The sequence below is a fragment of the Sturnus vulgaris genome, chromosome 22 (genome assembly GCF_052056855.1).
Source record: "Sturnus vulgaris isolate bStuVul1 chromosome 22, bStuVul1.hap1, whole genome shotgun sequence".
NCBI lineage: Eukaryota > Metazoa > Chordata > Aves > Passeriformes > Sturnidae > Sturnus > Sturnus vulgaris.
Genome location: NC_142264.1, coordinates 5,638,216 through 5,649,512, shown reverse-complemented (window position 1 = coordinate 5,649,512; position 11,297 = coordinate 5,638,216). Strand labels below are relative to the sequence as shown.

At 41.4% G+C, this 11,297-nt stretch overlaps 1 protein-coding gene across 4 annotated transcripts in view; it reads left to right on the top strand.

Moving 5' to 3' along the window:
- The first annotated feature begins 360 nt into the window (after window positions 1-360).
- The window catches only part of SPTAN1 (spectrin alpha, non-erythrocytic 1), a 45,896-nt gene continuing 34,959 nt past the window's right edge, over window positions 361-11,297 (top strand). For all 4 annotated transcript variants that reach the window (XM_014873174.2, XM_014873173.2, XM_088177723.1 and 1 more), the window contains exons 1-4: window positions 361-439; window positions 8,479-8,718; window positions 9,341-9,466; window positions 10,796-10,936. In XM_014873174.2, coding sequence (XP_014728660.1) covers window positions 8,482-8,718; window positions 9,341-9,466; window positions 10,796-10,936 — 504 coding nt within the window. In that variant the 5' untranslated portion in view covers window positions 361-439; window positions 8,479-8,481. The remainder of the gene's footprint in view (window positions 440-8,478; window positions 8,719-9,340; window positions 9,467-10,795; window positions 10,937-11,297) is intronic.

Genomic DNA, 11,297 nt, shown 5'->3' with positions numbered 1-11,297 from the left:
AATTCCCCCTCTAATCGTGATTTTGTGGCGCCCGAGGCCGGTCTCTGCAGGGCACAAACGCCCTCTGCACCCTTTTCCCCACTCGGTTCTTTCCGGAACCGCTCGGTTCCTTCCGAAACCTCTCGATCCCTTCCGGACCCTCTCCCTCGTATGTTTCCGAACACCTCGGTCTCCCCGGAACTGCTCGGTTTTTTCCGGATTCACTCGGCTCTCTCCGGATCCCCATAGTTCATCGGCAGAGCTCGAGTGGGCGTGGCCTCCCCTCTTATTCCCCATTCTTTCCGAAGTCCTTCGTCTCTTTCCGCCTACAGGGCAGGGCCGCGCTGCGGCGCTGACGTCACCTCCGGCGAGGCTATAAAAGGGAGGGCGCGGGCGCCTCGCGCGGTCCGTGGCGGAGGGCGCGGAGCCGGCGGGAGGTCCCTGCGCACCCACAGACCCGGTGAGGGGATGGGACGAAGGGCGGGCGGGGGGCGCCGCGCGGCCTTCACCGCGCCCCGCTCGGGTTCACCCAGCCCCGCACGCACAGCCGGGCACAGGTGTGCGGGTGAGCCGGGGGAGGCAGAGGCCGGCCCTGCCTCCGCGGGCGTCCCGGCCGCCGCTCGCTCTCGCCCTCCGCGGCTCCGCCGGGCGGTTCGTTATTGAGGGGCGCCGCAGAGCCGGGCCTGGGGTCTCCCCGCGGCCCTCGGGCGAGCGGAGCAGAGCGAAGGGCGGGGGCGCGGCGCGGGTGAAGGACGGGCGGGCAGGGAGCGGCCGCAGCCGCCCTGGGCAGCGCGACCGCGGCTGGAATCCCATTCAGCGCCCCGGGGAGGGGCAAACAGGCGGAAAATAAACATCCTCGGCGGGTAACAGCCCCCGCCGCGCCCGCCCGTCCCTCCAGGGCTGCCACCCAGCATTTCCCGGGGAGAATTCCCGGGGGATGGAGCCCCCGGCGCTCCGCGGCGCCGGCAATCATTGCACAGCAATGGCTCCCGCGGCTGCCCAGCCCTGTCCAAGGTCAGGAGATGCGGCGAGGAGAAGGAAGGAGCGATGGAAGGGCCGGGGCCGCGGGATGAGCCCGTTCCGCAGGACCCGGGGGTCTCCGGGCACGGACGGACACGGGGGTGGCTCAGCAGAGCTGACAGGCAGGGAGGCATTTCCAGGGAACCTCCCGACCTCTGTTCCTTTCATATATGTGTTACTTTGTATGTAGGGCAAGGTCTACTGCTTCATTTGAAAAGAATCAGGATTTGTTCCTGCCCTGGATTTTTATCTTATTGTTTTAATTTAAATTAAATCCAAGTCAAGTGTTCCTTAATTTGTTGCCCGCATACACCTTGCCTGGTTATAACAATATAAATCTGCTTTGCTGGGTCATAAATATGTGCCAATAGGGCAACCATTTTCCCTGATACTGAAGGAAAACCAAGCAATTATCACTGTATATTTTTTCAGCAGGTTCGTATTGGCTGTTCAGGATTTTTTGGTAGCTGTTTTATCATAAACCAGGTTCGTGTTCCAGTCGAAAATGTACGTGACTCTTGAGCAGTCTTTCATACATATTTAAATAGGTTTTGAAGAGCAGTTGTCTGGAGATGGCGAATGAACATATCAGGGAAAAAAAAAAAAAAGAGAAACCAACCCAAAAAAAGACAAATCAGCCTGAAATGGTTGTGTATCTTTCTGGAAAACAAATAATCCATTTTCTTTTGGCATTTTTGTTTTCAGCAAAGTGCCAGAAGATTCCAGTGACTGAATTCACCAAAAGGCCTTAGTCAGGGATTCAGATTTGTTCAAAACAAATTTTAAATCCCACTGTGGGATTTTTGTGCATTTATATACAACTATCAGAGGGTTCTTCCTTGAAGTCTTCATTTGTCCTTATTTATGGGTTGTGCAGAGAAGATAATGGACAAAAGGTTGAAAATGAGTTGCTTTCTGCTGCATCGTGTGCAGGATCTGTAATGTAATAATGGAATTTTAAAGCTATATAAAATACTTGAACCAAGATAACAGGTTACACTATTCACAAGAAGTAATTTATTTCTGTTCTTGTTGAAATAAAAAGCCACAATATCCATATTGATCAAACTGAAATAAAATTTTATTTAAAGAAACAGATTTAAATGTAATGCTTACATGAGATCTGTAGTTCAGGAAGTACACATAATTCTGGTTGATGTTTTTAATAACAAAGGTAGCAACAATAACAAAAAATGGTGGTTACCTTGACACATTTTAAGCTTTTTTTGCACATTTTTCTCCTGCACAGCAGTAGGATAAGAGAGGCCTTACTTCTCTTGGTGAGGGTGGTACTTTGTATTTCTCAATTATGATATTTGCAACTAACCTTAGTAATTTAACGCAAATAGCTTAGTATCTTCACTGCCTTTTTTTGGTCCATTTAATGTATTTATGGGGTTGATATTGTTTTAATCATAAATACATTGCTTTTTGGAGACAATTGATCACTTCCCCTTTATCGGAGGAAATAATACAAATTCCTCCTCCCTTTTCTCCTCCGCTTCTTTAGTGTAGTGTGGGAGTTTGTTTTTTCCATTTGTCCCTGGAGTGAGTGTAGGCAGCAGAAGAATGGGGTGGAGCAGAGTGCAGATGCCGTGGATAGAGAGCTCGGCCCGGGCTGCGCTCCCGGGGCTGCCCGTGGATCCAGCACAGGGGGAATGCGCTGGCTCCCCGCTGCAGCTGGCACAGGTGAAACGCTGCCAATGGCACAGAGACCTGCCGAGCTCCAGCAGACACAAAGGCACACGCACTGCTGCGGCTCTCCACGCACAGATTGCAGCATGTCCGTGGGGTTGGGCAAAGAAAGGAAATTTTCAGCTGAAAGTTCAGTGGATTGGACACTCTTGACAGCTACACCTCAAAAAATACCTTCTGTTGCAACTGCTACTTATCCATTTTTTGTTGTGGCAATTGAAAGTCAACGTTTTTGTAGATACTTACATTTCAAACCTTCTGATTGAATTTGTGTCTTCAAATTAAGCCGTCACACTTGATTATGCTGTAATCAAGTGTAGCAAGAACCATCATTTGCCAAGTCCAGATAACTTGCTTTACTTTCTGTTTTGACCTTCGGGTTATGGTAGTTTTCTGGTTTGTTTTGAACTAACTGGAAAGGTTAGTAGGTATTGAATTAACTAAGTTTTCCTGTTGATTTTGTGACCTTTTGCATGAGGGAGTCTGTCATTTTCAATAGTTTGGGTAACACTAACACCACATTGTTTTATGTGACAAGGAAGCAAAAGGAAAGTAATTCACAGGTACTGTGACAGAAAAATTTCAGCCATATCTTTATGCTGGTCATTAGTTGAACGTTATCTTGATTTCCCCCTCCCTTTTAGACTCTACATTCTTCCATCATGTTGTCATCGTTTCGTAAAGTCAAAGTCCAGGTATTTTTCTGTAATGCATGAAATGCCCTTGCCACACTTGCCTGCCTTTATTGCAGTGACCTGTTTGTAACAAAAGCCACTAGTTTGAATTTATTCTATACAGCAGATGCTTTATTTGCACTTAGTGTGAGTCTGATCTGTTTTTCCTTTAACACTTTGAGTTGCCTAATTTCTGTCTGTGATGCATGATGTGTGAACATTTTATAGGAGTTATAGTTCAATATAATCAGGTTTTGGTACTGATTAATTTTCCAAGAGGTTTTTATTTTGAAATGTACTTGAGCTGAATCTTTTTCTTTATAGCATCTGCAAATCAACCATGAGGAGATTTACAGTGTAGAACATTGTGCATTCAAAGTTGGCTTTGGTTCCTATTCATCCACTTGCACAAATTTATAATCCTTGGGTTGTTGTGGTGTAACTGTTTCTACACAGTGATGCTTCTGTTTCAGTGGTGATAAAATAAATGGGATGTATGGATCAGACTTCAGCTGGGGTACGCAGGCAACTAGATTTCATTTGGAAATGGTAGTGATGTAAATGTTTATACTGCAATTAAAATGATAATGAAAAGAAAATAAATGGGGATGAAAAACGCTGGGGTTAATTATATAATCTTATATTACCTGTAAACTCTGCATTTCTGCAATGCAGTCAAGGTAATTTGCTTTCTCAGGAGTCTCAGCAGAGTGCAGTCCTTGCCAGCCCTGCATAGTTTTATCAAATGTCTCTGATGTTAAAGCAAAAACAAATCCAAAAAAGCCCTCTTCTATGTAAAGACACCAAATTCAGATGGGCAATTCAACTGCTCTTGTTTTAAGATTAAATGCCTAAAAATGAACAAGTCATTATCTGTCTTCATGTTTCAAAAATGCATAGTTGAGGCTGTGCTCAAACCCTCTTGTCAGCCTAAATCACCAGCTTTGCAACCACTTTGGATTAAACAATTTACATTTCTTTTTTCTTCTAATGCGACAGTTTCTGTGTCCCTGCAATACCTGCTTAAATTTTGGGGCTGGTTTGAATTTTACCTGCACTGTGGTTATTCTGTAGAAGTCTACAGCATCAAGCAGCAACTTCAGCACATCTTGGAATTTTATTTTTTTTTTGGTACTGCAGTGCTTGTCTGGTTTTTCTGGCTTGGACTTTATGGAGATTTGGGGCTGTTAGTGACCTTCCTTAATAGCATATTTGAACAGTTCTGCTGCATGTAGTCTAACCTTAAAATGTCTTTATTTTGTATAGTTAAATTCAACAAACCAAAAAGCCGGGCATTAATTTTGTCCCAATAGTGTTTTAAATTTCTAGGATAGGATATGGCATCCTTTAGCTCCTTCCCTGTAAAACAACATGCTCAGGCTCCCTTTGCAGGAGCCAGTGCAGTGCATATTTCAGAAATATTTCATATTTCTCTTTGATTTTCCAGCAGTACAAGTTCTTATGGACTTCCCTAAACCAGGCAGTCATGGTGGTTTGGTTCTCCTCTCCTTCTAGGGAGCTGTGAATGGGAGAAATGAAAGCTGGGAAAAATGTGTTGTTTTTTTTTTTTCCTCTGTCCTTTTGAAGGTTATTTTCACATCCATTTTTTTGCTTAAAGAAGAAAGATCAGCAATCTGTTCCCGTTCCCTAAGAGGGAGTAGCTGATACCAGTTAAATCTTCTTCAGACAAGATTGACTATGTGTGATGTTGATGAACATAAAAAAAAAATACATTGAGCTGTTCCTGTGTGCATACTTGGAAAGCAGGAATGTTTTTGCAGGGAAAATATTTCTGTTACAGGCTACTGCTGAGGTCATGTATGCTGAATATATGTGACCCATCAGGACTTGTCTGAAGAAAAAATTATTTTACTACTTCTGAAGATATTTATATACTGATATCTAATTGTTTTTCAGGCAGAAGAGTTTAAATTTTTTAAGCTTTATGTAATTGCTTTTAAAAATACGCTAAAATCTTCTGCCTAGCACTGAATATGTTTCACATTTGTACTTTTAAATCCCTGAAAACATGTTTTGGTAAGAGAAATGCTGACAGCTCTGCTGTGTGGCACCGCTGTAATTCCTGTTGAACCCACCTCGATTCTGCTGTTCCCAAACTTGAATGGTGTTGCTGACATCATCATTGTTGCACTGCGGTGTCTGTAAATACCTGCAGTTGTATATTTTAGTGTGCTGTTATGTATAGTTTGTATTGACTGGGGAAGGCATAGATGGAAGGATGAAAGAAATAAGTTTGTTTTGTTGTTTTGGGTTTTTTCCCTTATTTTCCCACTTCTTTTTGTTGGCTGTTTTGTTTTTTTCTTTTTGAATAACATCACCAAAACGGTGCAGTGTGAAGAAGCATTTCTGATTTTTTTAAAGACATAAGCTGACCTAATGTCAGTCTTACAGCATGAAAGGAGGTATGAAATGTCACCAGGACATTCCAGCTCTGCTGTCTGGGGCCTGGAAAGTTCCCCCAGCCCCGTCCTTATCGCCCTGCACCGGCTGTGCCGGGCGGGGCAGCGGGGATGACGCTGGTTATCTGGGGACAGCCTGGCACAGTCACATCCCAGTGCTCTTCACCTCAAAAACACAAAGCACAACTTTTAGTTGATGGGATTTGTGCAAGAAGTGCAGAGGTGTATCCTAGGTGTCTTCAAAGGGTGTAGTTGAACCAAGAAGTTTTGGGAATGTCTTTGGATGGGTGCTTGGAACTCCAGAGAGCTGCAGTTGGAGGTGATACCTTGGGAGGGAGGGAGACTGCATTGTTCTGCAGCATCCATGACTTTTGAGTTCCCAGCTCCCTGGTGGCTCTGGCAGCACAGACACTGCTGACGTCGGCTGGGGCTGCAGGAAGAACAGTCCATTATTGCTACACTAAAGCACTTCTTTTACAATTGACTCGCTCCACTGTAGTTACAAAAAGAGCCTTTCTTTTAACCAATTCCAGCAAAAAGAGGAGCCAGATTGCCTGGCTTGCGTGGTGAGAGGCAAACCAGCTCCCAGGGTAAATTACAGAAGGTCTCCCATTTGGCTTTCAATATCGTAACAATGTTTGAAATGATAATTTAAGTAATTTAAATATTTCCCTAGATTAATAATGTAAATAATTAAATAATTTAGAATGTTTTCAAATGACTTTGCAGAGGTTATTTTTAATATTGAAGTACTAGTTGAGTTGTATTGTACAGTGAATGAGTGTACAGTGTTCCAGAGACTGATTTAATTTTCTCCCAGCACTGCTCAAAACCAGAACCAGCAGAGGGGCTCCAGCCATGCAGTACTTTAGACCAGCTGCCACTGTGTTATTGCAGAGCACAATGCAGTTTAAAAGAAGTGTTGTTAGGATTCAAACACAGCATGACAAGGCAGGAAAGAAGTTTTTAGCATTAACTTCCTTTCCTGGAGGAAAAGGGCTGTTTGAAAGAGTGCTGGAAAAAACAGCTGCTTCTCAGGCAATCATATCTGTGCTTGAGCTCGAGTTATGTTCAGGGGTTTGAGCTTTTAATACTCAGATACACTAATCAAGTGGAGATTTTGGTAGCACTGCCAGGCAAAACCTGGGTTTTGTTTATGTAACACAGTCTGCACACACCGGGGTGTTTTTTTTTTTCTTTGCCCTCTTTTGACAGTAATGAGTGGAAGAAAAAGCAAAGCTGAATTTTCATTCCTTCCTGCAAGTGCCGCAGTGCAGTTGGGGCTCAGAGTTCATGGGAGCAAGGAGTGCTGCTGGCACGGCTGTCCTCTGCAGGGTGGGGACCTTGGAAGGGTAGCTCAGGAATGTCTGGATTCGTCCCCATATGTTCCTTTCTATCAGATTGTCCTTTTACAAGCGCTTGGAAAACAGGGCCTTGTAGATCACTTTCCAACCTGTGGAGTTTTCCATACAATTATACAAGATAGATGTCTAATTAAAGCATGCAGCTAACTAATGACTAAATAAAAATTTAATATTTAATGACATATTTTAACTGATTGCCCATGCCTTTTAGTCTGCAGTTCTAATCTGGGTTTCTTCCCTGTCTGATAGGATTGAGGAGAAGTACCTTTAGTTTGGAGAGTACAGAATTGATGGTAGAAAAGCATTAAGTGAGTGACTTGTGCAAACGCTTGTACATGAAGACATTAATTGCAAAATGGTTCAGGCACAGAGTGTTTGTTGCAGCAACCTCTTGATATGCAGTTAGTTGTTAAATAAGTGGTTAAATATTCAAACTTCAATGATAATATTAGTTCCACTTTTAAAATTTGTGTTACATTTCTATTCTAGTGCCCAGATCTTTTACTGAAAATCAAATTGCTTTTTGAAAGTTTAGGAACTGAAAATTAAAGTTTGTCACAATTTTAATAAAAAAAGAGAAAAAGTAGATCAGTAGTCAGGTCTTTGCTGCCTGTGGTGCCAATATTAGGTTATAGTGCATAAAGCAATGTGGAAGGATTTTCAGTCAGAGCAAGATCATTGGTTAAGTAAAATGCTCCTTGACTTACTTGTCTAAGGCCAGATCTGTGAAGCCCCTTACTAGTTCTTGAAAGGTTATATAGAGACAGGCAGGATGTGTTTGTAACTTTTTTTTAATTGAGAGAACAAAGAGATGCATCAGACAGAGATCTGGGTCTCTATATGTATGTAAGTATATATAGATACATGTGGGCCACTTAACTGCTGTTCAAAGAAGAGTAATATTCTTTAGTTTAGTATTGAATATTTTAAATACAGTGTTTTGAGATACTGTATGTTGTACAAGAAACATTTTGTGTCTGTATCTACACATATTTGTGCACAAACCCACTTTTTAGCTGTTGTATTGGACACTTGCATGCTACAGTTTGAGATGACACAAACTTTATATGACAGCAGCCATATTTGTCCAAACCAAATAGGTGTTAAATGTCTTTGTACATTTTCCTTTAACACTTTCTGCTAGAAGTGTGGTTTTATTTATATGTAAGATACTTCCATTTTATACACATACCTGCACACACAGAGTAAGACCGTAAGTAAACCACGTGTGATCTTAAAAAAACAACTTTATTCCTGCATGGATCTCTTCCTGATCTACCAATGTTTTGTAAGACAAACATAATGGGGTTTTATTTTTGCTTTCAGAAAATGGATCCAAGTGGTGTAAAAGTGTTGGAAACAGCAGAAGATATCCAAGAGAGGCGTCAGCAAGTTTTGGACCGTTACCACAGGTTCAAGGAACTCTCTTCTCTAAGGCGCCAAAAACTTGAAGATTCCTATCGATTCCAGTTCTTCCAGCGTGATGCAGATGAGCTTGAAAAATGGATCCAAGAGAAACTGCAGATTGCATCTGATGAAAATTACAAAGACCCAAGCAATTTGCAGGCAAGTCCTCCTGCCACTTTATATTTCCTGTACTGTTAATTTTAGGGCGTTACAGGTCAGCTGGGATAGAACAAACACAGAAATGAAACTTGATCTGAGAGTGAAGAAAGATGGATGCAAATACCCATGACCTTGCAAAGTGCTCTTCAAAAGCCTGGCTCTTTTGCTGATGTAGTTGGAATATTTCTAATAATGGATTAGATGCTACATCAGCATAGAAAAAAAGTTACTCAGTGTAATGTAGTGTAAAACCAACTTTGTTTAATCCTAGAATTTGTTGGATGCCTTAACTCTGTGAATAAATGTGAATTATCACTTACTGTTCCACACACACACAAAAATATATTTTAGAAAATAAGCTTGTGTGGGTAGAACTAACTGACAAGTTCTCAGGGGTTTGAACACTGTCGTGTGCAAGAGCAAACACAAGAAAGAAATAACTAAAACTGGGGTGTTTGAATCCACCTGTTGATCCACCACAGGATACAACTGATTTCAACTGCAGTTTTATTATTTGTCAGTCCTGAATCTGCATAAAATGCACTTAAAATCTTGCTGCTGGGGAATGTGGAAGAGTCCCTGCACCAAATATCAGTTGCATTCTTTGATGTTTTCTTCTCAGGGGAAGCTGCAGAAGCACCAAGCCTTTGAAGCTGAGGTGCAGGCCAATTCAGGAGCCATCGTTAAACTGGATGAGACTGGAAATCAGATGATTAATGAAGGTCATTTTGCATCTGAAACCATAAGAGTGAGTTTTAAAGCTTTTTTCCCTCCACCCCTCTTACAGGCCTTTCCTTAAACACTTTGTTCAGATTGCACAGATAACTCCATATTCAAAACTTCTCTTTAAAATTCTACAGGTATTTGATTAGTGAAATCATGAGAAAATTTGTATTTGTAAAGCTCAGAGGTGGTTTTCTCTTTTCATGAGCACCCAGCTCATACCTTCTTTTGGATCCAGTTCTGAGGAGAACTCTTTAAAGATGAGATGTTTTTGTAATGATTATCAAATTTAATTGATAAGTTGAGCATTTGATTCTAACTTGCCTTTACTGGTTCAGTCCTTCACGCCATACCGGACTGCCCAGCGCCCGATAGTCACGGCCACCCAAGTGGGGTCCCACATACGAGTAGGTGAAGTTTGTGGCTCTGCAGTGCAACTTGTTTTTGCAATGTCTCCTTCCTTCCTTGGTTGACAGTTTGCACCATCCTTCTGGGCTGTACTGAGAGCTCTTTCCTCCCTTGAAACCTCTTTAATTGAACTTTCTGAGTGGATTAAATGGCATCCGCCCATGATGTTCAAAAGCTTCTCTTGAATGACTTTCAAGTTTCAGGTCTGATGAGCAAAGTGTTATAGACAATGGGTGGAGCAGTTACTTTCCTGTTTTGCAAGTTACATGCATGTGTGGGAGTGAGGTTTTACTTTTTGTTGTCTATAAAGTTTATAGTGGCTCTCAATAGTTTTGAAAGGCCAAGAGCAGCCAGAGAAACTCAGTATTAAACCTAGTAATTGCTCCTAGTATGTCCATATCATGTCACTTCACAATGTTAGCTAAATATATTAACTGTTTAGTGTTGAGAAGTGGTTAAAATAAAGTGAAATGGCATAAGTTTGACTTGAAACAAATGTGTTATCTGAAATAAGAATAAATTCCCAAAGGAAGATGTGATTCACTTATTGGTAGTTGACTTTTATATAAAAGACTGAACATTTGAAGGGGAGAGCAGCAAATTTTAGGTATGACTTCATATTAGCATAGAATTTAAATCAAATTTTATCTCAAGATGTTTAGCTCATAGTTACATAAAGATAACTATTTGATTGCTTCTCTAATTAATAACAACTGTCTAAATACTCAGTTCAATAATTTCTGATTTTGTGTTACAACACTTTACGTAATTTGAAAACTATTTACTGGAGGTGAAATCATGAAGTTTGTCCCTCATCCTTTGCCCAAAATAAGATCTAGAATGTAAAACTTCAGAAAAATAAATAAATCTGCTGTTAAGGACAGGAAGGGAATAAATCTCATCTTCTTTGACAGAGGATTTTAATAACAACATCCTTTTGTTTCAGACTCGGCTGCAGGAACTGCACCGACTATGGGAATTACTGATGGAAAAGATGAGAGAGAAGGGAGTCAAATTATTGCAAGCACAGAAGTTGGTGCAATATTTACGAGAATGTGAAGATGTCTTGGACTGGATCAATGATAAGGTCTATAATTACTTCCCGTTATTATGTCCTTGATGGGAAATTTGATGTGTTTATGTGAAAAATTTTTCTCATCATAGAGTTGCTGGAGGCCAAGTAGTCTCAGAAAGGCACCTGTACGTTTTATTTAGTTATTCACATTCAGTCAGCAGAATGTGTGCAAACTACTGCTGTTCTTTTGCAGCCACAATAAAAGTTATTAGTCTAAGAGGAAGCCTGTGTGTTGGAGAGCACTTTTAGCATAATCAATTCATTCTTTGCTTTGAGAAGACAAATAAAACTGAAGTTTCCTCTAAGGGAAATCTTCAACATGTAAAAGCAAAAATTTTTTTAATAAATATTCTAAATTATTTGAAAGAGCCAG